We start from the raw sequence: 27395 nt of genomic DNA, 5'->3' as shown, positions 1-27395 counted from the left end.
TGAAATATGGGCAGGACTTGGAGAAACAGGAAGAGGCAGACACTCTAAGAAGTGGTATTGGCAGGACAGAGATGCATAGGAAATGAGGGAGACATCCAAACGGTCTGACTGGGGTGGGGGTGGGGACGGATTTGTGTTGCCCTATAGAGGGAGATGAGGCTGGAGCTTCATGGCTGCTTGGACTCTGGCAAGTCTAGAAAATCAGACACAGGAGGTGGGAGGAACGTTCCCTACTTTCTCCTTTTCCTTCTCATGCCCCAAGAAATCCTCACGAAGTGCTACAGCGTAACCTCTACTTCCGTGTAAAGTGTTACCTGAATATCCACCTTCGCCTCCCTCCCTCCCTCCCTTTCCCCCTTTCACAAATATGGACAAGACCGAGTAGAAGGTGGTGGTCGGTACATAGATCTCCAGTCAGCCTGCCTGGGGTTGAAACCCCGGCTCTGCCTCTTAAATCTTTTTTTTTTTTTAAGATTTTATTTATTTATTTGACAGACAGAGATCACAAGTAGGCAGAGAGGCAGGCAGAGAGAGAGGAGGAAGCAGGCTCCCTGCAGAGCAGAGAGCCCGATGCGGGGCTCGATCCCAGGACCCTGAGATCATGACCCGAGCCGAAGGCAGTGGCTTAATCCACTGAGCCACCCAGGCGTCGGCTCTGCCTTTTAATAGGTAAATGGTCAGGCACAAGTTCCTTATGCCTCCATTTGTCCATGCGTGGAGAGGGAGAAGAGCAGTACCTTCTTCACAGCACAGGTTAGGAGGAGTGAGCCAGAAGACCATGCAGAGCACCGAGTACCCGGGACTTGCATCAGTGGATGATATCTGCTCTCACGTTCCTGTGGGCCAACACTCAGATGAGTTTGGGGGATACAGTGGTGAGCCCAGCGGGCTGGGCCCCTTCATGGGCCACCGCCCACAGCTACAATCAGTCATCATGCAGAGAGATAGACAGTTGTAACAGAGAACTACAAAGGACAGGATTAAGGTGCTCCCACAACCCCCAGGGGGAGATTTTCCCTGGTCAGGGATGTCAGGGGCCTTGAGGAGGTGAGACAGTCACGTAGGCATAGAGAATGAGAAGGGCTAGGGCCTCTCCTGAAGACACAACAGCCTAGTGAGGCCACGTGTGGGAGGGGGCAGGGGAGTGTGTGTGTGGGGTGGGGTGTGGTGAGCACGGAGGCTGAGGGTAAAGAGGAACCATGTCCTGGTGCTGTGGTCAGGAGATATTCTCTGTGGCATGACCAGACTCGCACTCTGCAAACGTTGCTGGCGTCCGTCTGCTCAGTGACCCTGTGTCCGTGGAGAAGCACAGTCAGGAGGCTCTTGCAAGGAAATGCTCACAGTTGCTGCACAGGAGAAATGTGGGTGAACGTGAGAATAGAATGGATTTGAGAGCTATTTGGCATGTGTGGTCCAGAGGCGTTAGTGGGTCTGTGGCTAGGGGTGAAAGGAGAGGGGCCGCCGGTACTCTTGGTTTTCTGGCTCACGTGGCTGGCTGGCTGGGGTCACTGGGATTACCAGTGCTTGGAGACATTTTGGGTTGTGTAGGCAAGGGTCAGAGAGGAGGGTGGGGTAAGAACTGTGGTGACAGATATGATCTGCGCTGCGCCGTAGATACTGTGAAGAGATGTCAAGTGGGCAGCTGATGAAATGGGGCTAGAGGAGAGAAGTTGCCAGTCGCCTTTATCTGTGAGGCAGTGGAACAGCTGGGCTGAAGAAGAGCATGAGGGAAAGGGTGTGGACAGAAATTCTACACAGGGGCTTTGGGTAACAGACAGAAAGAGGAGGTTAATCAGCACCGCCCGATGCTGCTGAGGCCCACTGAGGTGAGGACTGAGAAGCGCTGTTCTCTCTTTGGCAACAGGAAGGCCACTGGTGACCTTCGGCAGCAGCTGTTTGGGAAAGCGGTGAAGCCAGAAGCCACAGTGGAGCGCAGGGTCGGAGTGTGTGGGGGAAGGCCACTGCGGATAGTTCTTTCAAGAAGGACAGACGAGAAGTAGGGCTAGCGCTGTAGAGAGTTGAGGGTTCCAGGGCCAGTTTCTGTTCCTTTCATTTTTTTTTTTTTTTTTTTTTTTTTTAAGATTGGAGAGACTTGAGTACATTTAGAAGGCAACGGGAAGACAGTCACAAGAGGGCACACACCGTATGGCATGACAGATTCGCATGCCGATTCACAGACAGAGAGTAGAACTGTGGTTTCTGGGCTCTCGGGGTGGCGAGGAATCATCGTTTAATGGTTAGAGAGTTCCAGTTTGGCTAGAGGAGGAAGTTCTGGAGATGGAGGACGGTGATGGTTTTCTAACAGCATGAATATACTTCATGTCCCTGAGCTGTACACTTCAAAATGGTGAAAATGGTACATTTTGTTACATATATTTTACCACCATAAAAATTTTTTTTAAGTCAATGGGGAGAAACCAGCTGATAGAGGGAGAAACTGAATAAATTGAAGAGGGGACAGTGAGTGAGTGATGGGGAGGGGGGATTGACCCAAAGCCCTGCTGAGGATCAAGCCCCACTGGAGGGAGTCAGAAGGAAAGAAGGCTAAGTAGAGTGTAGCCAGAGGCCGTTTGTAGTTTGTCCTGAAGGATGAAAGTGCTGCAAAGTAGGATGCAGAGAAAGGGAGGCCTTTTATCAGGAGGCTGAGGGAGAAGGGTGTCCGTAGAGGAGGTTTGAGCAAAGAAGGCCTGGCATGGGGAGAGCAGAGGAAGGAACCAGCCAGAGGAACAGAGCAGGAACTCCAGGCCATGCTGGCCACTTTGCGGCTGGAGAGTGTGGATAAAGAATGGGTATGACCTCCAAATTGTTGGTTGGCAGCAATTAAGAGAGAACATGGAGGAGCCCTGAAAAGTCTCCTGGGTTTGGGAGGGTACCCCCTTCCTAGGCTTCTCTTCCAGGTGGTGAGTGAAGAGGGAAATCTCCATCCTGCAAAGATTTCATTTAAGGCTATGGTAGGTTTGCCTGAGAAGCTGTCTTCCAGGTTGAGGAGAGAAAGCCCACATCCCATGTGTGACAACAGGGTGTCCGAATTGGATTTTGGCGGGCACCTTCTCAGATGGCTCTCCAGGGATTATCCTGAGACTGCAGCGGGTGCCACTTGTTCCCTACTTCTTTCGTCTGAGGCCCATAGATATCTTATCTCATCTGACCTTTAGGACAATGCTGTGAGGTGTGATCACCAACCCCCATTTTCTGTGATGACACCAAGGTTCAAAGAGTCAGAGTGAGTTGCTCAGAGAGCGGCAGAAAGGATACGATAGAGGTGGGATTTGGATCGAGGTTGGTTTGCCAATTTTCTGGAAGAGTTTGTATGGAATTGGTATCCCCCCTTATTTTTTAATGTTTGGTAGAGTTTGCCAGTAAAGCCACCTGGACCTATAATTTACCTTGTAGGAAGTGTTTTTAGCTCAAAATTCAGCTATGTTAGTAGATTCAGGGCTGTTCGTGTTACCTCTTCCTTCTTGACTGAACTTTGGAAATTTGTGTCTTTCAAGGAATTTGTTCATTTCTTCTAAGTCATTGGATTTATTGGCATAAAGTTGTTCATAATATTCCCTCATTACCTTTTTGTAAAAGATCTATTTATTTCCCTCATTATCCTTTTTAATGTCTGTAGAATCTGACGTGATGTCTGATGTGACAGGAGATCCTCTGTGGTGATTCAAGCAGTATTGGATTCACAGAGCTTAAAAGGACTTTGAAGATCAACAAGTCATGAATTCATTCCAGAAGTTCTTATTTAATCACCTGCCCTGTGCCAATCTCTTTGAAGGGAGCTGGAGTTCAGCCCACAACAACAGTAAAACAGAGACAGACAGGCTCCCTGCCCTTGTGAGCCCAGGGTCTCATCGGGTATTTCATTTTCCAGAAGAGATGGCCCAGGCCTGGGAACAGAAGGTGTCCTTTACAGTGCACAGAGGGTAATGGCAGGCCCGGGACAGGATGAAGGCCTCCTCACAGCTGGGTCAGGCTCCCCCCTGGCTCTCTGCTGGCACTTTCCCCTTCCATGTCTCTCACTCCCCTCATCCTAATTGCCCATCTCACTTGTTGCCTAGTTCTGCCACCAGGACCTTGGGTCTCTGAGAGGATGCGCGTTTGTCTGTTTCGTTCACTCATAAACCCGAGTGCCAGGACCGGTGCCCATTATGTAGTAGAAGTGCAATCGATATTTTTTGGATGAAGTAGAGTCTAGAGAACCTTCCGCTCACTCAGTGGATGCCTCCAAACTTCTTCAAATTCTTTAGAAAAAATTTTTTTGAACTTATTTGGAAATACTTTGAAACTTTCAAAAAGTTGCAATAATGTCTACTACAAAGAATGCCTGTATACTCTTTATCCAGAGGCACTTACTATTTTTACCCCATTGCTGTATTATCTGCTCTATTCATTCTTTGTAATGTTTTTTTTTTTCATCTGAGAGTAAGTTGTATATATTATACATGTTAATTCCTAAATACCTACTGTGGGTAAAAAGTTAATGTTCCCCGCCCCCTGCCAGTTCGTATGTTAAAGCTCTAACCTTCAGTGTGATTGTATTTGGAAATGGGGTCTTTGGGAGATAAACACATTTAGATGAGGACTTGAGTGTGAGCCCCCCGTGATATGTCTGCCCTGTGAGGAAGGCGGCCGTCTACCAGCCAAGACGAGCACCCTCACCAGGAACCAAATGTGCTGGCACTTTGACCTTGGACTTCTCAGCCTCCAGAGCCATAGGAAGTAGTCGTCTGTTGTCTAAGCCACCCAGTCTATCGTATTTTGTCATAGCAGCCTGAGCTAAGATTTTTTGGTTCTGAGAGGAGGAGTTTTGCTATGACAAAAACCTAACAATGTGAAGTGGCTTTGAAACTGGGTAATTGGTAAAAGCTGGAGGAGTCTTGAAGGACATGCTAGAAATATAGATGTTAAGGGAAATTTTGGTGAGGGCTCAAAAAGAGTAGAGGAGAGCTGGAGAGAGAGCTTCTGTCTTTTTAGAGAATATGTAAATAATTGTGAACGGAATGTTGGCGTAACTGTGGATGATAAAGGCCCTTCTGGTGAGGTCTCAGATGGAAATGAGGAACATATTCCTGAGCAATGGAGAAAGAGTGATCCTTGTTCTAAAGTGACAAAGACTTCATCTGAACTAAGTTCTAGTGTTTTGTAGGAGGCAGAACTTGTGAGTAAAGAAACTGAATGATCTACCTAAGGTGATTCCTAAGTTGAAGGGACTGGCTTGGCTTCTTTTGTGAGGTGTGAGTAGAGAGAAATGAATTTTTAAAAAGGAATTGTTTAGCAAAAAGGAAACAGAGCTTAAAGATTTGGAAAATTCTTGGCTTATCTATATGGCAAAAAAAAAAAAAAAAAAGAGAAAGCTAGTTCTGAAGAGGAAACGAAGGGGTGGCCCCAAAAACATTTGATAAGGAGATTGGCAAGGGTGTGAACCACGGACCTACTCAAACACGCCAGCAGAAACACCGTCAACACTGTCAGCTTGAGCTGAAGGGGATGGATATGGGATGAAGTGGAGGAAGGCTGTGGGCCTCTTGGGTCCTATAGGACAGGACCGTAGAGCTCTTGGACTGTGAATGGCATTGTTCTTCATGATAAGAAAAGCATGATCCCAAAGGAGATTCAGAAATCGTCAAGGCTGCATCCTTAGTTTCAAAGACGGGAGGGAGGGCTTGGTTTTAATAGGCCTGATGGTAGCTGCTCAGAGCCACAGAGGTGGGATCGCTGCCCCCGTGAGTCCATCAGACATAGCACTGAACCAAAGAGGAATCTTCTCAAGCCTTAACATCTAGTGGTATTTACTTTGCTAGGTTTTGGACTTTCTTTGGACCTGTCAGCTCTTTCTTCCTTCCAATTTCTTCCTTTTGTAATGGGAATGTCTATCCTATGCGATCCCACCACTGTATTTTGGAAGTACATAACTTTTCTGGTTTCATAGGTTTACAGTTGGAGAAGAGTTTTGCTTTAGGATAAACTGTCTCATGCTTATCTGATTTAGATAATATTCACGTGAGACTTAAGACTTAAGATTTTAGAGTTGATGCTGGAATGAGTGGAGACATTGGGGAGGTTTGGTGGAATTAACCTGTTTTGCATGTGAGTAGGAGGTGATTTTGGGGGATCCAGGGGCAGACTGTTATGGACTGAATGTGTGTCCCCTGAATTCGTATGTTGAAGCCCTAAACTCCAGTGCAGTGGTATTTGGCAATGGAGCCTTTGGGAAATGACTAGATGTAGAAGAGGTCTCGAGGGTGGGGCCTCTATGATGGGATTAGTGCCCTCATAGGAAGAGAAAGAGACCAGAGCTCACTTTTCTCTCATGAGGACATGAAGAAGGCAGCCATCTGGAAGCCAGGAGGAGGGCTCTCATTGGGGAGCCAAGTATGCTGGTGCCTTGATCTTGGACTTCCCAGACTCCAGCACTATGAGAAATAAATGTCTGCTATTTAAAGTGCTCAGTTTCTGGCATTTTATTATAGTAGCTCCTGAATAGACTAAGTTAATACACACCTTAGGCTATATATCCTAAGAATTTCCAACAATGTTGTCTTACACAATCGAAGTATAGTTATCAACTTCATACATTTATGGTGATAACATAGTTTTTTTTTTTTTTATGGTGATAACGTACTTTAATCTTTCTGAATTCCAGACAGATCTGTTTGCTAACTGACCTAATAATGTCTTTTATGGCATATTTTTTTTCTTTAGGTCCAAGATCCAGTCCAGGATCAAGTAATATGCCCTTAGTTGTGTCTCCTTTGATCTGGAACACTTCCATAGCCTTTCTTCCTCCTTTAAGGCACTGGCATTTTTGAAGAATGAAGTCCTCCTTCAAAAAAATACATTATTTGGGTTTTGCCCTATGCTTTCTCAATATGAAATTCAGTTCATACATTGCTGGCTGGGATGTCAGGTCCTTCTAAGATTATCACAGTGGGAGGGATCCAATGTCTGTCTGCCCCTCAGCTGATTTTAATTTTGATCACCTGGATAAGGTATTGTCTGATTCGTCCACTTTCATAGTTATTTTCTTTCCCATATAGTCTGTGGGTGAACACTTTAATACAGTACCACAATTCTGCTCCTCATCAAAATTCTCTCCTATATTTAGCACTCATGGCTCACTTTTGCCTGAACCAGTCTTTACTCTGATGGTTGCAAAATGGTAGTCTTCTCACTATAGCTTTCCCTGCTCTGTGGCATTGGGTTGGAGCTCAGAATTCTACTGTGACTGAGAGCCCTTCCTTCTCCTCTATTTATATCCTCCTTCCTTCCCCTCCTTTCTTTCTCTCTTTATTATTGGTAACAATGGTTTGTAATTCATCACTGTTCTGAATTACTGTTGCATTCAGATTGTCTTGGATTTGGCCAGTGGGAGCTCCTTGAAGCTGGCTCTTGTTTCCCTGCCACGTGCATGCCCTCATCATGTTTTTTCTTTTAGCACTGGTATCTTCTGGCATAACAAGATATTCCAATTCATTTTACTCTGTCGTGTTTTAAATGCTTCCTCTTTATTAGTTTTATCCGGAGTATAGGTATACAGTGTTCTGGATCAGAGACAGATTTTTTATTTCATACTTTACAGCAGATAATGAATGTGCTCTAGTCTCTCTTTGCCCAAGCTCCTACTTCCAGGGCAATGCAATGAGAGTCAGGTCAATTATCCTACAGGACTAACCAGATACCCCACAGGCAAGGGACAAAAAGTCAGTGATCCCCCTGACACATGCACTGTTTAAAAAGGCAGGAAGTGGCTGTCCTCTACCCCCCCTCAAAGGGGTCCCTTCTTACTCCAGCCCTTTAGAATAGAAACACACTCTGATGTGAAATGAGAGATGTCTGTACATTCCTGGGCCTCTTTCCTCCTGCACCGGCCTTCCCCATCCCTTAGCATATCTCTGTACTAACATAGGGATGATATCTGGGCTATCTATCGCCACTTAGCTTCTCGGGGCGATAAGAGAAGTTTTATTAGGTTTTAAACCCGAGCAGAGCAATTAACTAGACAGACAGCTCCAGAGTTTATACTGACGGTATATGAAGAGTTCGGGAGTCTAGGGCTTTTTGGAGCAACACCAAGATATGGAGGGAAGTTTTATTTCCTCATACTAATGAGGAAATACCTTAGCTCTGGGATATGTCATTTTTCCCCAAGGAGTCTTGGCTCTTTTAAGTAAAACTGATATTAGAAACCAACATCTGGATGTTGGGTGGTTCATGGCTCCTACTGAGGTATCTTCACTTCTTGGCCCTTACAGCCGGGAGAGCTAGGAAAGAGAGCACGTATGTACACATATGTACACACATACACACACAGTCAGGTACATGTGTACCCGTGTGCCTACTATATACATACATGCACCTGCGTGTGCACATAGATTGCTCTGCATAGACACATGCGTGTACCTGCCGACATGCCTGCTTTGGCAGTGACAGACCCTGACCGAGTTCGGTCCGTCCACATAAGGTATCCCTTGCCTTTCCCCATTCTGTATTTGCACTCCCCCTCCTCCCATAGTGAGAATCCTGCTTCTAACACCTTCACCTGTTTCTTTATTTGCTCACGTGGGTGATACCCGTCAGAGAGTTTGAAAATTGCTTTGCACATCTCTCCCTCCAGCAAACGTAGCAGAGAGAGCTCAGGCTGGGTTAGCTGTATTCCCCCACACCCTGCCTGAGATTGAGGTGATGCAGTCACGTGATGGAGCCCTAAGTTACCTGGATGCGTCTTTCTGTTCCTCTTCACTGAGCTTGTGGAATTCATTTGGACCTCAGCTGTATCCATTTTGTTTCAGTTTGGGGGTTTTCTTTTCCTCCTTCTTTTTAAATCACACAGAATATTAACACGCTCCCCAGATTCAAAACTCTCTGGGAGCGTATAACCAGAGAAATGTTAACTCCCTCCTAGATCCCTGCCGCCCAGTTCCACCACCACCCGTGGTGGGCAGCCACCTGCACTGTGTTCTGATTTGTCCTTCTGTGTTAGTGTTTGTCAAGACAAACAGACGTACATATGCTTTCTTAATTCCCCTTGTTTTCACACACAGACTATAGTGTGTGTGTGTGGGGGGTTGTCTATAAGCTATTTTACACTATCCCCGCCCCCCCAAGATCTTCTCGAAATCACTTCCTGTCAGCTCATAGAGCTCTTCCTCTTTCTTTGTCATAGCTGTGTAATACTCCTTGGTGGCTTAGTTTCCTAGCTTATTCTCATAACCTCTTCTGTTTGGACATCCTTGGTGGCTTAGTTTCCTAGCTTATTCTCGTAACCTCTTCTGTTTGGACATTTAAGTACTTTCCAAATTACTACTACTACTACTACTTCTTCTTCTTCTTTTTTAAGATTTTATTTATTTATTTATTTGTCAGAGAGAGAGAGAGAGCGAGCATGCACAAGCAGGCAGAGTGGCAGGCAGAGGCAGAGAGAGAAGCAGGTTCCCCTCAGAGCAAGGAGACCAATGCGGGACTCAATCCCAGGACCCTGGGATCATGGCCCGAGCTGAAGTCAGCAGCTTAACTGATTGAGCCACCCAGGCGTCCCCAAATTACTTCTTCTTATGCTTCTTGGTTCTTTTGATGACTTCCTGGGATGCTGGGTAGAATCTGAGGCTTTCCACTTGAGGTGCCTTTCTCTCTGTCAGAGAACCTGCTTCCTATCCCAGTCCAGTTTACTGTGGTCAGGCCTTCATTTTTCATATCTACTCAGGACCTCGACCACCCCTCTGTTTGTCTTCCTATGGCACTAACTAGCTTTGTCACTCTGGCAAGGCTGCAAATCTGGCAGCTGGAACACAGACTGTTTCCTCATCCCTTACTGTTCTGAGTGAAGGTCGTCTGGTACAGTGGGAAGAGATCAGACAGGCCTTGATTTGTATCCTAGCTCCATCCCTTTCCTGTTGTGTGATCCTGGGTCAGTTATGTAACATCTCCGAGCTTCCTTTCATGCCCTGTTTGGGGCTGGGAAATATTGTGAGGGATAATACGAGAAGACTTGGACTTGGATTGTTGTGTGAGTTTAACAAAGCAGCTAAGTCTAGACTCTATAGTTACCAGTGTCTACACACACACACACACACACACACACACACACACACACGGCATATTAGTTTCTGACACCTGCCATAACAAAATGCCACAGATGGGGTGGCTTATACAACAGAGATTTATTTTCTCACAATTCTGGAGGCCAGGGGTACAAGATCAGGGTGCCATCAGGTTGGATTCTGATACAGGCTCTCTTCCTGGCTTGTGGATCCTTCTCACTGCATCTTCACACGGTCTTTCCTCTGTGGACGTGTGGAGAGAGAGATCTTCGGTGTCTCTTTTCTTATAAGGATATCAATCTTATCAGATTAGGGACCCATCCTTGTGACCACATTTAACCTTAATGATCTCCCTGAAGGCCCTGTCTCCAAAAGAGTCACATAGGGGGTTAGGGGTTCAACATAGGAATTTTGGTGGGGGAAGGGGGCACAGTGCAGCCCATAACTGAGCGAAAAAAGATTTGGGAAGAAAAAAGACCAACATATTCATACAGGTGATATCTGAAGAAAGCAATGATCGATGGTTGTTTTCTTATTCATATATATATATGAATATATATATATAATATATATATGTATATATATAATATATATATATGTATATATATGATATATATATATATACGTACAGATGTGTGTATTCTTGCCTCCTCTAACTTTCTGCAGGGAGCATGTGTTGCTTTATGACTGGAGAGAGGACTTTAAACAGGTTTCTATAACAGCACTGCCCATCTCCCTGGTGTAGCCTTTTCCTGGCAGGTGTACCTTGGGGCTCCGTTGCTGTGGCAGTGACTTACTTTCCTCATCACGAGGCTCCTGGGATCCCTGAACTCAGGTCAGACTCTGCACGAGGTCAAGCACCGGGGCATTTAAGAAGACCTTGATCTCTCCCCAGTGCCTTGTGCTGCAGCTGGGGAAAATGACAGATGGAGATGCCATCCAGGCATGACTGGCCACCTGGGCATGGCCTTGCAGGGTAGTCCTGTCCTAGAAATAAGGCACCTGAGCCTGGAGAGGGGAAACAGCCCTCCTAGGACCACAGAGTGAGTCAGACACAGAGCACCGCCCCACTTCCCCAAGCAGTTTGAGGTTCTCTTGTGTTTGAGGAAAATCTGAACATGTCATGTAAGGGCCACCAGAATGTGTATGGTAAGTTCAGAGCTGTGTCCATTTAAGCTTGAGGGGTGCTGGCTAGCTTCTCCCCTGTCCCCACGTAGGTCCTGGCTGTGGTCAGTTTCTGTTCCTCCTCAGGATAAACTAGCCCTTACATCACCCCTTCTTGGTTTCATGCTTTGTCATTTGCCTCATCAAGTAGCTCGAGTGAACACCTCCCTCTCTCCTCCTCTCCCCAACCCCCTGTATGTTGAGAATTGAGGGTGGTTCAGGCCCTGCTCAGGTGCTCACTTACTCAAATGCCCCGTGCTTTATGAATACAGCCCTGTGAGGAAAGAAAGAACACTGGGGAGGAGCCAGTCTCTAGACTCTGGTTCTGGCTCTGTCCCAAGCTCCCTTGGACGCCTGGGACAAGTCTCTCTTCTCTCTGGACCTCAGTTTACCCACCTGAAAATGACAGACTTGGGTCCAGGCCTCGAGGGTCTTCCAGCTGTGACTTACTATGACTCAGATAAGAAGCAACATTCTCGTGACATGTCTGTGTCCCTCATCAACTGCTTTCTTTGGCCTCTCCTCCCGACACCACGGCTAACCCACCCTACCTGCTTTGTGGGAGGCAGTGCAGTATGTAGGTCAGAAGTGTGGACCCTGGAGACCTCCAGTTCAGACCCCCTGCTCACTAGCTGTATGGCTTGGGTGAGTTTCTTTTTTTTTTTTTTTTTTTTTTTAATTTTTAAAAAAAATTTATTTTTTTCAGCGTAACAGTATTCATTGCTTTTGCACAACACCCAGTGCTCCATGCAATACGTGCCCTCCCTATTACCCACCACCTGGTTCCCCCAACCTCCCACCCCCGCCCCCCCAAAACCCTCAGGTTGTTTTTCAGAGTCCATAGTCCATTATGGTTCGCCTCCCCTTCCAATTTTTTTTTTTTTTATAAACATATAATGTATTTTTATGGCTTGGGTGAGTTTCTTAGCATCTCTGAGTTGACTTCCTTATTTATAAGATGGGCATTTTAATAACTACCTCCTGGGATGGTTGCAAAGATGAGCTGAGATCGTGTATGAACGTAGCTGGCTTGGAATAAACATGGTCAGATGGCATCTGTCGCTCTCACTGTTGTTCTTCATTGTCGGAAAGGAGAAGACTTGAGCAGCTCTTGGGATTTCTGTGAAGCCACAGATGCTGGCAAAGTCTTAAGGTGCCAGAACTTGCTGCCACTGGCCTCCTTCTTGTATACTAAGAAGATGACTGGAGAGGAGCAGGAGACATTTTAAAAATCCCAGTTATCTCTAATTCTCTCGAGTGCGCACACATCATCAGGCATTGGTACTCTGCAGAGAAAGAAGCGTGGCTCAAGAAAAGACTTAGGCTCTCTATGAACCAGCTGCTTTGAAGGGGATAGAGTGAGCTGGGAATCAGGAATGAAGTTGTAGAATTGTGTCTCTGAAGACAGGTATAGACTAGTGGGAGGTTGCCTGCTGCTCCCTGGGCCTCCCTGTCACCAGCTCGATCGTGTCTTTTTTGCAAAGCCCCATCTACTGGATGCCCAGCCTGCCTTTGGACCGCAGGACTGAATGCCTGTGCCGGGACTTACAATGCTCCCCATGGACAGAGGATCACGCTTAACGTCCGAGACATTCCTTGATCCTGTGGTCTCTCAGCTGTGGGCCTTGAGGCCACTTGTCTCAACCCTGAATTTCAGATCCCCACATGCACATGCCAGTTGCTTTTCTTTCCACATTCTCATTTTAGGAGATGGCCTGAAGTCTAGGAGTCACCTTTAACCCCCCTCGCTCCACTCTAAACTTCCAGTGAGTCTGGAGGTCTACAGCTGACAGTTGGAGCTCCCGGTCTTCCTTCCTTCTCCATCATTTCTTAGGCTGCAGCAGCAGCTTCTTGCTGGTCACCATTTCTTTCAAACTCTAGAGGTTCCAGAACACTGGTCAGTTTACATCCTTCTCACTTAAGAGCCTTCTCTGGTCCCATAATCTGTTGAAGAAACCTGAAGCTCCCTGGCCCGGCCCCTGCCTACATTTTTCTAACATCTTCTAACTCTCCCTTTGTATCCTAGCTGCACTAGACAACCTGTAGTTCCCAGACAAGCTCCTCATGGTACTAAGTAGAATTAGGTTTGGCTATTTGTGATAGCAACACTCTGCCCACCCCTCAACACAAGGTTAACAAGAGAAAAATGTATTTCTATCCCGTGTAAAAGAAGTCCAAGGGTGGATATCCCAGAGCTGCTATGGTGTTCCAGTGTGTCAGGAACGTGGGATCCTCCTACCTTGTGCATTTACTGTTCAGTCACATGACTTCATCCTCATGGTCCAAGATGACTGTTTCAGCTCCAGCCATCACATCCACCTTCAGCCAGCAGGAAGGAGAAATGAACAAGAAAGGACACTTCCTGGAAGTCACACTTGGCCAGAATTTTATCATGGCCAGGCTTAGCTGTAAGAGAGGCTGGGAAATTTTTATTTCAGATAATCTTTATTTTAGATGGCCATGTGTTGAGGTAAACAGAAATGTTTGTTTCCAAGGAAGAAAGAATGAATGCATATTGGGTGACTCCTAGCAGTCTCTGCCACATTTCTCACATCTGGGAATTTGCACACATTGTTTCTTTTGTCTGGGACTTCGTCCCTCTCCTCACACCTCACATCCATGGCTTGGCCCGCTGTTGTTTGTCCCTGAACGCTCACTCACCTCATGGCCATACTCATGCTGGCATTCTGTGACTCCCTGGGGACTCTTCAGCACCCAGTACAGCCACACGATCCCCAGCCAAGGTGGGCCCAGCACCAGTAGTTCTTGTCTCAAAGATACACTGAGGAAGTGGGATTATATTCTTCACGCTTCCATGCCTTTGGGAGAGGTATGAGGGGACAGGGTAGCTCAGAAGCTCGTGGCAGGTTGCTGCTCTCTGGGTTGTACCTAGTCATTCTTGAGATAATACAGTGACTCTGATTACATCTCCACGTCGTGATGGTGCGTGGTCGAGGTGGGGAGCGATGACTGTGATGCTTGCTTTCATTTTCAGGCAGTTCTTGATTTGGTTTCTGCCATTTGTTTCTCTCAATTTCCGCCTGGGCAATATGTGCTTTTTAAGGTGAATGTCTGACAGCTGATCTCCTGGATCACTGAACCGAAGTGCCTTGGGTGGCACTTGCCATCTGTCAGTCATGACTCACCACAGGACATTTACACGTGAACATCCAAGTGATCATTTGTCTTTTTCTTCCTGCAGCTGGTCACCACTGAAAGGCGCTTCCTCAAAGACAGTCTGTATAATGAGGGAATCCTAATTGTGTGGGACCCATCTGTTTACCATTCAGATATCCCAAAGGTAAGTGGGTGTCCTCGGGAATTAGGGAATGAGCCTTCTGTTTGTCCATAGGCGGTCCTGAGTTTTCCTGGGTTTTGAAAGTCATGACTGACCTGGGCCCCCCTGAGGACTGTCTCTTTCCACGTGAGGGGAATGCACTTCATCTGGACTCGCAGCGTGGAAGTATTCCTATCTGATACCAGTGCTTTCTGTGCTCCACCCCGCAGGGCCATGTTTTTCTCTCCTATGATGGTTGGCTTAGGAGTAACAGTAACAGGATGGGGTGGGGTCGTGTCCATCTAATATGGTTATTTCTGAAGCAAATCAGCAGGAAATAAACAGTAGTTACTCATTCCTAGGAGAGAAGCATCATGTTTGACCTACTTCTGGTTTCCAGAATTCTTCCCATTTCACTCATAACAACACAGGGAAGTAGATAGAGGCATGGCTGCTTCCCTTTTACAGGTGAGGAGACTAGAATGTGGAGAGAGGAAGTCGCCTGTCCCCAAACTTGGTTTACTAAGTGGAGGGCTCTCTTTTGGGAAGAGAATGAGAGTCTCGGGCCTGTTGGCTCCCCAGCCTCTCTGGAATGGCGCCCTTGCTGTTTGTCATGCGTGTCAGCTGGCCTCTCCCCGGTACGGCTGCAGTGTCGCAGGAGGATGGCGTTATGGTGGAAGGACAGAGCGCGCCATCCTGGGGACACGGGATTCTGAAGTCAGACCCACCAGGAGCTGACAGACTCTGGTGATCCCTGGCACCTTTGCCACCTCAGCCTCCACCGTTTTGCTTGGATCTCACTTAGAGCTGAAGTGTGTCTGAGGCAGGACAGGGGCTCCCAACCCGCATCTGTGGCAAGCTGTACCCCAGTTTTCAGCCCTTTAAAAATGAGAGGTGGGGGATGCCTGGGTGGCTCAGTGGATTAAAGCCTCTGCCTTAGGCTCAGGCCATGATCCCGGGGTCCTGGGATCAAGCCCCGCATAGGGCTCTCTGCTCAGCGGGCAGCCTGCTTCCTTTCCTCTCTCTCTGTCTGCCTCTCTGCCTACTTGTGATCTCTGTCTGTCAAATAAATAAACAAAATTTAAAAAAAAAAAATGAAAGGTGGGATCAGATGGTGCCAAGGACCCCTTTGAGCATTCCCAGAGTCTGTGATCCCAAAGTCTGAAGCTCTTCCAGGGTCGCCAAACTCAAAATTGCCTGGGAGCATAGGCTGTGTGCTGGGTCCCCTCTGCTAGCAGGTGAGAGCTGTGATGTGGAGAAGTCTGGAATCCACTCCGAGGAAGGGGCTCCGAGGCACCTCTCTCTCCTTAGGAGGCCATTTTCTTCTCTTTCAGTGGTACCAGAGCCCTGACTACAGCTTCTTCGAGAACTACAAGAGCTACCGCAAGCTGCATCCCGACCAGCCTTTTTATATCCTCAAGCCCCAGATGCCTTGGGAGCTGTGGGACATCATTCAAGAAATCTCCCCAGAGGAGATTCAGCCCAACCCCCCATCCTCTGGGATGCTTGGTGAGTCTGTATCTGGGGAAAGACCTCTCATGTTTGTTTCTAGAAGAGATTAGAGAATGGGGTCTCATTCATTCATTCATTCCTTTGTTCACCAAACAGTTGCCAGGTTTTTGCTGTATTTCTATGCTGGGCCAAGTTCTGGCTAAGATCCAGAGATCAGTAAGAATCCTTCTCCTTTAGGGTGTTTGGTGGGGGAGTTCGGCCAGGAGAGAGCACCCCTCCTGGGGGTGCTGTCAGAGAGCTCAGTGGAGGAGTGGCATTGGGTCAGGCCTGGGTGAGGGGTAGATTTGGCTTGAGGAGGGGGGCAGGAAAATGGGAAGAGTAGGGCTGGGATTTGGAAGATGAGGCAAGAGAGGCACTTGCCTCAGGTGTACCATTTGAGGGGATGCCAAAAAATTCAGTAACAAGCTAAATAATACAAAAACAATATCTTTTAAAAACTGTAATTAATGCAAGATTTTATCCTGAATGAAATACCAAAATTTTAAATAAAGATAGGATCAGTGATAATGTTACACTGAGCCATATTGGCATCTGAAGACAAAGCAATAGTCAATAATACTTTATTCAAAATTTAAATCTGTTGAGCCCAGTGAGTACCCTAGTGCTGGCCCTGAGAGAAGAATGAGAGGCAGAGTTTTCTTGGCTTTGAGGGTCATGAATGGAGCTGAGGGAGCTGGTGTAGGTGGACTGGGATCTGAGTCCAGAGGGTCCTGAATGCTGGCTTCAGGCTTTCTTCTTAGACACATGGAAAGGAGACTCCCTTCTCTGGGCCCTGGCAGGGTAGGGCCGCCCCCCCCACCACCACCACTGTATGATGAACCTGCCCTCTTCCTGGGATGCAAACTCCCTCAGGATGGGGACAGAGTTTAAAACATTCTTCCTTCTTTTTAAATTTTACATTTTTGTTCAAATTTTTATTGAAATTCTAGTTCGTTAATATGTGATGTAATATTGGCATCAGAAGTAGAGTTTAGTGATTCAACACTTACATACAACACCCAGTCTCATCACAAGTGCCCTCCTTAATGCCCACCCCCCATCTAGCCCATCCCCCACACACCTCCCCTCCTGCAACCCTGGTTCCCTTTTGTTAAGAGTCTCTTAGTTTGATTCCTTCTTCTGGGTGTGGCACAGGCTAGCCCTGGAGTAATGGCCTCTGAGTTCGTGAACAACTGAGTGTTTACTGTCAGAAGCACTCCTTAGAGAAAGGGATGGGGACCATCTCAGTAGCGTGTCTTTGTACAATTCTCTTCAACTTTTGTATGTGTGCATTTGGGGCTCTTCCAGGAGCCCTTTGGAGCAGGAATAGTGGGAAAAGCATCCCAGGAAACACTTTCCCATCACCCCACTGTCCCCTCCCCTTGCCCATCCCCAATGGACATGGCCCCTTCTGGGCCCCACCCAGTGTCGCCAGGAGGTTTATATGAGACCTCCCCCATAGGAAGTGCTCCCCCCTGAAATTTCCAGAAGCCACTTCTGTCATGCCTTCACAGTTTAGTTGTAGAAGTATCTTTTGTCCCCCGCTGGACCAGGGGCAGCCAGAGAGGGATCTTCCCCATCTGATTCCTCTAGAACAAAGTTGCTGCTAGCAGTTTACAGTTTTGCTCTTAGTGAGGACTATTTCATCATAAACTTCCCCTATATTTATGGTGGTCGAAAGGGGTGTGAGAGTCATGATTGTATCCTAGCAACAGCCTGTGTGGTAAGAGGCAGATGGAGAAACTGAGGCCCAGAGAGGGACGTGTCCTGCATGAGGTTATTGAGCCAGGTGGGGACAGGTGTGTGTGTCGCAGGAGTCTCCTGCCTCTTGTTGGGGTCGTGTCTCCAGCAGAGTGTTCTGTGCCTCTTCCCTGAGAGAGCCGACCTGGCCTCACCCCCTGCACTCTGTCTCCCGCCAGAACAAGTGGAGCCCATCAACACGGACCAGGCAGGCTCCTGTTCTGACCACCCTCCTCCCTGCTGGGGAAAGACAGCCTCTCTGCCCATACTATTTCTCCTAAGCACTGTAAGAATCTCCTCTCCCAGTCAGCGCCATCTGCGAGGCTCCTACAGGTTATAAAAGTGCTAGAAAGTTCTATGTACATGTGATGGTACTGTCCCCCCAGGCATCTTGTCCTCTCTCTTCATCTAGCTTATTCACACTGATTAGCTCAGTGACTGATGGATGGAACACATCCGTCCCCTGGTGTTTAGGGAGGAGCTGCCATGCACCAGCCCCTGACCTGCCGGGCGTTCAGAGGGGCTCAGCAGTCCTGCATCCCGAGGAACAGCCTGCTGGACCGGCTTACTGGTCGAGCTCAGACTGGGAATCACAGTAATACATAGAAACTCCAGATAGACCTCTCCCCAGATTTGGGTTCCTGAGCTGCTGGACTCATGGAAGGGTTGTGTTGTCAGGCCGAACTTACCTCTGCTCTCCTCTTCAGGAATCATCATCATGATGACACTGTGTGACCAGGTGGATATTTACGAGTTCCTCCCATCCAAGCGCAAGACCGATGTGTGCTACTACTACCAGAAGTTCTTTGACAGTGCCTGCACGATGGGCGCCTACCACCCACTCCTCTTTGAGAAGAATATGGTGAAACACCTCAACCAGGGCACAGACGAGGACATTTACCTGCTGGGAAAAGCTACACTGCCTGGCTTCCGGAAAATTCGCTGCTGAGCCTGGGCTACCTAGTCAGGTCCCCTCGCCCTTCTCCACCGCATCTGGGCAGGTCACGTTCCCGAACAATTACAGCCTGCATGATGGGCCTTCTGTCACCAAGAGCCTCAGGCTGTAGGAGTTCCAACAGCAGGCAGATAGGTCCAGCCTGCCCGGTAGCTGCAGAGGTGTGCGAGCCCAAAGTCTCCCGCCGCACACCTAGCATTCTGTCCATGCCGCCTTTCCCCCAAGGGCTGCCAAAGCTGAGCTGTTCCCCGCCCCCCCCCCCCCGAATGACATTATCCTCACAAACAAGTGCTCTCTGTTGCTCAACATCTGCACCTAGACACTGATTTCATGTGTTAAAGAAATTCTCCCAAATTATGATTGTGTGTGGGTACAGGGTGGCTCTGGGGAACCAGGGAGTGGTCCGAGGCATAGGAAACATGCTCAATTCCTCCAGAACAAAGCTGCTCTTGAGGTCTGTGCCCTTGGGAGATGAGGCATTCCTATCACTCTGGCTGGCTTGGTGGGTCCTTAGCCTGGGTGCTCATGCACAAAGGGTCGTGATGAACCCACATCCTCTCCGTATGGAGAAGAGGGGCACAGAAGGGCACAGTCTCCATCCTCCGTTTGCTCACAGTTCAGTGGGAGGGAGACAGAGGGTTCAGTGTGCATGCTCAGGGGGCATGCGGTCGCTGTGTCTTTGGGCCGTAGGGGGCTTCGCTGAGCTGGGCTGTGGAGATTTCAGGGGACTGGAGGAACATGTCAGCAGATGTTTGAGTCATTTGAGTTGTGTTTTCCTTTCAGCCTTTATTGCTCATATTTATTCTCTAAGGTCTGCCTGACCTTCGAGGCTCAAGTTATTTCCTGAGGAAGCTGCTTCCCCTGTCGCAGTGCAGCCTCATGGGAGACACCTGGCAAGCCAGATGCCAAAAACCCAATTTGTCCGCTCTCGGCCTGGCCTGACCCTTCGCTGCAGCTGGGGTCACACACCGTGTCCACTGCTTCCTTGTTAATGCTCGCCCCACCCCCCCACCCCGGGCTGCCATCTTGTTTTCCCCTTTAAAGTAGACTTTTTCCCTCTCTGGAATTACTTTTAAGCATTTTGTACTTTAAAAGTATCCTGATCTGATGATTTGTTTCACCTTCATGGACCTTTCACAGAATGTCTCTCAGGGAGTGGGGATGTGGTTCCCTAGAATTTAAACTTGCTCTCAGAAATGAGCACCTTAGAGACTGTAACGGATTCTCACAAGGTTTATCAGACAGCCATGCCCTCCACCCCTCCAGCAAGGGGGCGATATCGCAGTCTCCAGACAGAGGCCCTCCCACCGTGGTGTGCAAACATGCTTCCTGGGTAGTTTTACTGCAACCCCCTTCTCCAGTGGAGAACCACACTGGACTGGTCTGGCCTCTGGGGAGGAGAAGGTAAAGGACTTGCTCAGGGTCACAAAATAATGCTGTAGAGCCAGGGTTCAGGGCCTCTTAAGCTTGAGCTCTGGACCAGTCGTCTGGGAGCTGGAGTGCTCACGTGCTGCCAAACCCTTGGCTTATAGGGGCAGTCCTGGAGGACTTATAGCAGGAGTCCTGGAGGGAGAAGCTCTGGGTTTTCCAACTGATACTCCCCTATATACTAACCATGCCGCCATGAGTGAATTTTCCTGAGACTCTGTTCCCACATCTGTAAAACAGGGGTGGTGAGCCTACCTCACAAGGCTGTTGTGTTACATGAAACACCTGTCCCAGTTCTGTACTTGGCACATAGCAGGTGCTCGGTACCTGGTGGCTTCCTCCCTTCCTCCCTCCCTCCATTCCTCCCTTTACTAAGGACCTGCTCCAAACTCACACCCAGGCCTGACCTTGCTTTGAGGTAGGTCGGGGAGGGGGTCCTGTCATCAGGGAATTAACTATCCTACTGAGAGACAACAACTACCCCGCCTGGCACCCAGGAAACCATCCACACAATGGAGGGTGCAGGTATAGAAGTGTCCCTCCTCCCCCTTCTCCTTCTCGCCCCACCTTCCCCCTCCTTGCCAGCTCTGGCCTTTCTTCTTAGGGAATGGGCCTAGCATTTGGGCTGCCTCCTGCTGTGTAGAGGGAGTCTTTTCCAGCGCTTTGAGCCCATGAATTCCCAGCCTTCTTTAGGTTCCGATTTGATGCATACATTGCAATCTTTGAATCATACACAGTGTGAGGAAAGAGGCATTCCACCAGCAAGAGAGGCATTGGTGTGAGACTACACTGGGTAGATGCTAGCTTTTTATTGTTATTATTAATATAAGGGATCAGATTAATGTCCGCATGATTTGGGGTCTATAGAACTTTTAATTCTGTGTTCTCTCTATATGGAAACTAGTAAAATGCAAATCAGGTATAATTGCTGGTCTGGTGAAATGGTTTCATATTTGCGACAGATAATTTAAAAATGGTGACCGAGTGCCGCCAGAAAGTCCCCATCCTGAGGGGATCGTGTCTTTGTTAGTAGCCATCTCTTCATCCTATATCATGAGGCCCCCCCAATCCTTCAATCATATAAGCTATTTACCTTGGTTTGGAGACCTTGATCTCAGAAGTGTCTGAAACATACATGCCTAATCAAATTCTGAATTACCCAAAGATGATGTAAAATTTTAAAATAAAGGTGTTTTTAAAAAGCTTCTCCCTCTCTTCTTACTTGCTAAGGGAATGACTGCTGCTTCTCAACTTTTATCTCCAAGGAGGCACAATAGGAATCCCAAAGCCACGGATCCTCAGGAATAAGAATGGTCACTTATGTGGCAGATAGCATCTCTGAGATAGTGACTGATTGATGGTTCTTCCTTTTGGTCTTGCTTAGATTCAAATGACTAAGTTGTTTGTTCAATACCTCAGAGAAGGGGGTGCTGTAGGGCAGAAAGCAGAATGGATGGAAAGTCTTTACCTTAGTTTCCAAAAGCCTAAAACCCTTAAGGGAATGATGTCCTAAGGGAATAGCCAAAATGTGTGGATAAAAAATCCCGAAAAGCAGGAACAGGAGAGAAGGGAGAATTCCTCTTCTCTGTGAACTGCATTCCTCCCATTATGGCTTGAATATGTCCCCCGAAACCAAACCACACTACACTACACTATAGTCTATTTCAGTGTGTGCTAGCATTGTGTCTACAAAACTATGTAAATACCTTAGTCAAAAAGTATTTTATTGCTAAAAATGCTACCCATCATCTGAGCTTTCAGTGAGTCCTAAGTGGAGGGTCTTGCCTGGATGTTTCTGGCTGCTGACTGATCAGGGTGGTGGTTGCTGAAGGCTGGGGTGGCTGCGGCGATTTCTTAACATAAGACAACAGATGTGGGGCACTTGGGTGGCTCAGTTGGTTAAGTGTCTGACCGTTGATTTCAGCTCCCGTCATAATCTCAGGGTCGTGGGATCAAGCCCCGCATTGGGCTCTGCGCTCATGCTCAGCACAGAGTCTGCTTTAGATTTCCCTGTCCCCACTCGCACACTCTCTCAAAAAAGAAAGAGGAAAAAAAAGACCATGATGAAGTTTGTCACATTGATCGACTCTTCCTTTCACCAACAATTTCTCTGTAGCATGCAGTCTTGTTTGATACATTTTGCCCACAGTAGAACTGCTTTCCAGTTCGGAGTCAGTCCTCTCAAACCCGGCCACTGTTTTATCAACTAAGCTGACGTAATGTTCTAAAGGCTTGGTTGCCATTTCAACAATCTTCACAGCTCACCAGGAGTGGATTCCATCTCAAGCAACCGCTTTCCTTGCTCCTCCACGAGAAGCAACTCCTCATCCTTTCAGGTTTTATCACGAAATTGCAGCAATTCAAATATAACCATGAAAATCTTTGAAATATGGCGGGAATTACTAAAATGTGACACAGAGACAGGAAGTGAGCAAATGCTGTTGGAAAAAGTGCCAGTAGACTTGACGCAGGGTTGCCACAAACCTTCAGTTCTTAAAAAACCCGTGTCCACAACGTGCAGTGATGCGAAGCACAACCAAAGAGGGAATGCCCGTATTTCCTTCTGACACCGGCCCCCAGTGCTCGAGCGCGGTCAGCCCCCCGGAACTCAGCTGGAAGGCCTGGCCAACGAAGACTGGGTTTTTTTCTGGATCCCAGTGGAAAGGGCACTCGGAATAGAAGTGACAGAAAAATAGATTCCAGTCAGTATGGGAACTGAGATTCGCACTGGCTACATTTACAGTGGCCCTAAATCTCTGTGAGGTCCTCTCGGCTGGTGAGGTTGGTGGGCTGCGCCCCTCTCTCTGCGGCTGGAGGGAAACTTCTGCGGCCTCCTTGCGCTGCCATTCCCCTGCTTCCGACTCTAGGTAATCTGCTCCTTTTTTGTCTATGTTGGGCACGAGGGAGAGAGAATGGGGTCCTGGCTCCTCCTTACCTCACCAGCCACTTGTCAGAGCCAGGCCACAGAGGGAAATGCCATCGAGTGAGAGATTTGTCTGTCACCCCCACATCTCCCTCACCAGTAGCTCTCCTCACTGACCAAAACCCAACTCTTAGGCCCTTTCTTCTTATAGAAGACTTGGCACCCCGACGGCATGCTGAGCCCACACCCACACCAGTATCAGTCCTATAGGCAGGAGTGGGTGGGGAGAGGGGTGCACTTGGACTCCCCAACTGCCACCCCATCTATTCCTAGTTCCCGGCCTCCAGTGTGGCCTTGGTTTCCTCTTCCCTTGTGACCTCCAGGGCAGCCTTCCAGGATGTGCGGTGATGTGACAGGGGCTGTGTCATTGCCCCAGGGTCACTTTCCACTGTTCCAGCCCTGAACACTCATCTCTGTGGGCTGGGATCATGACATCAGTTGCAGGAAAGAGGAAAAGGCCTTACCAGTGCCCACAGAATCCCACCATCTGATGCACTTGGGCCACCAGCCAGTCCTTTTCAGGATTGACTGGACAACAAGTTTCTAATGGGAGGAGAGCTTCTCTTCAGTCCAGTGAGTCCACAGGGAGCACCTCCAGTGAGTGGTGCTGGGAGACAGTGACAAGAAGCCACAGAGCCTGGGGGAACGGGCCTGCCCTGCCTGTGTCATCCCCAGGAGAGAGAGCAGTGAGGCTGTTTTCTGGAGCACTAAACCTAGGTGGTATGCTTATGTTGTTAGGGATGCATTTATAACAGCACAGGAGAAAGATACCACGCAAACGCCAAAGAAGAAGAGATGGGATTGTACAAGAAAAGGAACAATCATGAAGTTACAGAAAAAAAGAGATCGATTTTGACAGGGATTTGGGTAGTCTTACTGGGTGACAGTCCTGAGGGATGGGCAGGACTGCCCCTTTTTCTTTAAAGGTTTTTTCTGATTATAATAGTAGTACATATTCACTGTCCAAAGCATAAAAGGGAAAAAGTCATCTGCATCCTATCACCCAAAAATAATCCCTGCTAGCAGTTCCCCATTCTATTTTAAAATACTATAAACACACACACACACACGCATGCACGCACGCAATATTACACAGACACATAAGATCATGTCCTGCTTTTTCTGAACTTAAAAATCCATCATAGAAGTGTCTCCAGAACAGTAAGGATCTCTTTGTAATTATGCTTTGTAATGGGTGCATGATAGTCTGTCATAAAAATGTGTTGTGATTTATACAATTTTCCTTAGACTTGGACATGTGGTTTCTTTACACTTGTTTCCCCCCAAGTGACTGCACATGTAAACATACGTCATCATCTCTGACGACATTCTGAGGTGGGCGGTAGGTGGGATAGGTAGTCTTCTCTCAGGGAATTGTCACTGGAAGACTCTCAGGATCATCTTAGAGGAACTTCTGGAACAGTCTAAGAAAGTCAGAAAAGATAGCCCAGGGAATAACCAAAGGCAGCACTGTAAGATTGCTAAAAACGTCCTGACTTTTTCTGGTTTATCGTTTTGTTATTCCTTTCTGTTTCTCCACAGAAGTTAGTAAAAATCTAAAAAATGAAGCGTGTGTTATTGGTTATATTGTTATCTAACAAATGGCTCGAAGGTTAGTAGCTTAAAACGACAGGAAACCTTTCTGCACACAGTGCCTGTGTGAGGGCTGCCGCCATCTGAGTGCTTAACTGGGTGCTGACTGGTCTCCCTCCAAGGCAGTTCTCTTACAGGGCTCTGATGTCAGGGGCGGCGCCACTGGCTGGGCTCTGCGATCACTTTGGTCGTCTCCCTGAGAGGACGCTTCTGCTGGCTTTACTCTGTGTTCAGGAAGACTCTGACAGGGCCTCAGACTGTGCTTTGTGATCAGTCAGGGCTAGAGACTAGGCCCTGTCATTTGGCAGGCTGCTGGCTGCGCTCCACTGATCCTGTAAAGGGATGAACGTGTGTGGGGGTGGGGAGGGGAGCAAGAAGGATCTGGAAGCGATGAATATATTTTGCATGTGGCAGGGGGAGGATCAATAAGGCAGACTGTCGTAGCCAGGCTTCAAAATGACCCCCAACTGCCCTCGCCTCCTGGTTCGTGTCCTTATGAAATCCCTTCCCACATGAAATAGTGCCGATCTGTGTTACCTATAGGGTACTGAAGAAATGACAGTGTATTACTTCTGTGTTAGGTCACAAAGACATGGTAGCTCCCACCTTGCCCTCATTTGGATCACTTGCTCTAGGACAAGTCAGCCCCCATGTCAGGAGGACAGTCCAGCAGTTGGAAAAGTCCTGTGAATGGAGGCCTCTTGTCAACAGCCAACAGGGACTTACCAACACTGTGAAAGCAAGGTTGCTGGGCGGATTCTGTGGTCGGGAGGGGCGTCCAGCGACATCCTGCAGCTGGGTGGGGATAGATACTGTGCTCTGCGATCAGGCAGAGTTGCTGTCTGGGTTTTCCTTCATCAGGCTGGCCTGCCGGCAATCACTCTGTGATCAAGTCAAGTCACCATCTGGGCTTCCCGCCTGTGGAAGGCCGCAGGCTGTGTTCAGCAATCAGGCAGGGCCAGAAGCTGGAGTCTGCTGCTGGGTGGGGCTGTAGGCTGGGCTGCGTGGCTTGGCAGGACCACGGGCGGGGCTCTGAGCTTGCTTGGGTCACTGTTCAGGCTCCCTGGTTATGCAGGGTCAGGGGCTACACTTAACAGCTGGACAGGTTGGCTGCCTTGGCTCCCTGCCCAAACAGGGTTGGAGGATGAGCTCCATAGTTGTTGCAGCTCCTCAGCAAGGCTTCCTGGGTAGGTGGAGCTGGAGGCTGTGGTCAGCACTTGAGTGGGACTGCACATCTGTTTCCCCACACCAGCAGAACAGAACAGGCTCCACAGTCAGTGTGGCCTTGACTGGGGACTCAAATCAGGCAGAACTGCCAACTGAGCTCCCTGGCCAAACAGGGCCACCAATTTGGTCTGAAGATATGTGGGCAGAGCCACCAGCTGGGATCTTGGCTTGAGTGCTGGTGCAAGCACAAATGAGACCCATCGAGACCAGAGCACTGGCTGTGGTAGGCTCTGTCCCCTTCTTTCCCTCTCTCTGATACCTGGTAGTTGAGCCCTGCAGATTCCCCCAGTGATCCCCTAGAGGTGAAATCCAAGTGGGCCCTCTGGGAAACATCCCATAATGCTGGGGGAGCTGGATGTCCACCTTGGGCTCTGGTTTCCCACTGGAGAAGTCAGAAGCCCAGGGGCACCCATTCAGTGTAGCATGGTGCCAGTTGGGGGAGGGGCAATGAGTTTACAGTGAAGAGTAAGGCTCTTCTTACCTATTTTTTTTAAAATTTTTTTTAAAGATTTATTTGAGAGACAGAAAGAGCGTGTGCTGGAAGGAGAGGGAGAGAGAATCTGAGGCAGACTCTGTGCTGGCCACAGAGCCTGACACAGTTCTTGATCCCATGACTGCGGGATCATGACCTGAGCTGAAGTCAATTGAACAACTCAGGCACCCCAGAATGTCAGCCTTTTAGTACGGAGATTTTCATTTAATTTAAACTCATTCTAATGTATCATAATTGTTATCTTTAACTGTCATTTTCTTCCATTCTGTTTTTATACTTCCAACTATTTCTTTTGTTTTCCCCTATTATTACATGGGTTTCTCTTTTTATCTTTTTCAGAGCTTTGTATAATATACATTGGATACTGTGTAGTATATGTCCTATGTTTCATTCTACTCAAAGTTTTACAAAAGCACTTTAACCCATATTTTACTCCTTGTCAGAGTCAGAAATGAAATGATCTTGTATTTCTATATAAACAAGATAAGTTTGACAAACTTTTATCCTCTATTCTCTATCTTTAATCTTTGTTAATATTAGAATTTTAGCCCAGCAATTGCACTACTAGGTATTTACCCCAAAGATACAACTATAGTGTTCTAAAGGGGCACCTACTCCCCAATGTTTATATGTTTATAGCAGCAATGTTCACAATAGCCAAACTATAGAAAGAGCCGAGATATCCACTGACAGATGAACAGATAAAGGAGATGTGATATATATACATATATATATATATCACAAGAGGACTGTATACATAAACATACAGTATATATGTGTATATATGTATATATGTATATCTATCACAAGAGGACTGTATATATAAATATACAGTATATATGTTTACAGTATATATATACAGTCCTCTTGCAATATATATATACATATATATCACATCTCCTTTTATCTGTATTGTGAGATATGTATCTCACAATACACACACACACACACACACATAATGGAATATTGCTCAGCCATCAGAAAATGAAGTCCTTCCATTTGCAATGATCTGGATGGAACTAGAAGGTATTATGCTAAGTGAAATAAGTCAATCAGAGGAAGACAATTAT

General features: G+C 47.6%; 1 protein-coding gene across 9 annotated transcripts in view; it reads left to right on the top strand.

Moving 5' to 3' along the window:
- The window catches only part of ST6GAL1 (ST6 beta-galactoside alpha-2,6-sialyltransferase 1), a 121275-nt gene extending 99981 nt beyond the window's left edge, over positions 1-21294 (top strand). For all 9 annotated transcript variants that reach the window (XM_046002743.1, XM_046002744.1, XM_046002747.1 and 6 more), the window contains 3 exons: positions 14401-14499; positions 15810-15984; positions 18414-21294. In XM_046002743.1, the coding sequence (XP_045858699.1) occupies positions 14401-14499; positions 15810-15984; positions 18414-18655 (516 nt within the window). In that variant the 3' untranslated portion in view covers positions 18656-21294. The remainder of the gene's footprint in view (positions 1-14400; positions 14500-15809; positions 15985-18413) is intronic.
- Positions 21295-27395: the final 6101 nt, after the last annotated feature.

This window comes from Meles meles, chromosome 4, assembly GCF_922984935.1.
Source record: "Meles meles chromosome 4, mMelMel3.1 paternal haplotype, whole genome shotgun sequence".
NCBI classification, from domain to species: domain Eukaryota; kingdom Metazoa; phylum Chordata; class Mammalia; order Carnivora; family Mustelidae; genus Meles; species Meles meles.
This window is presented reverse-complemented; position numbering and strand designations above follow the sequence as displayed.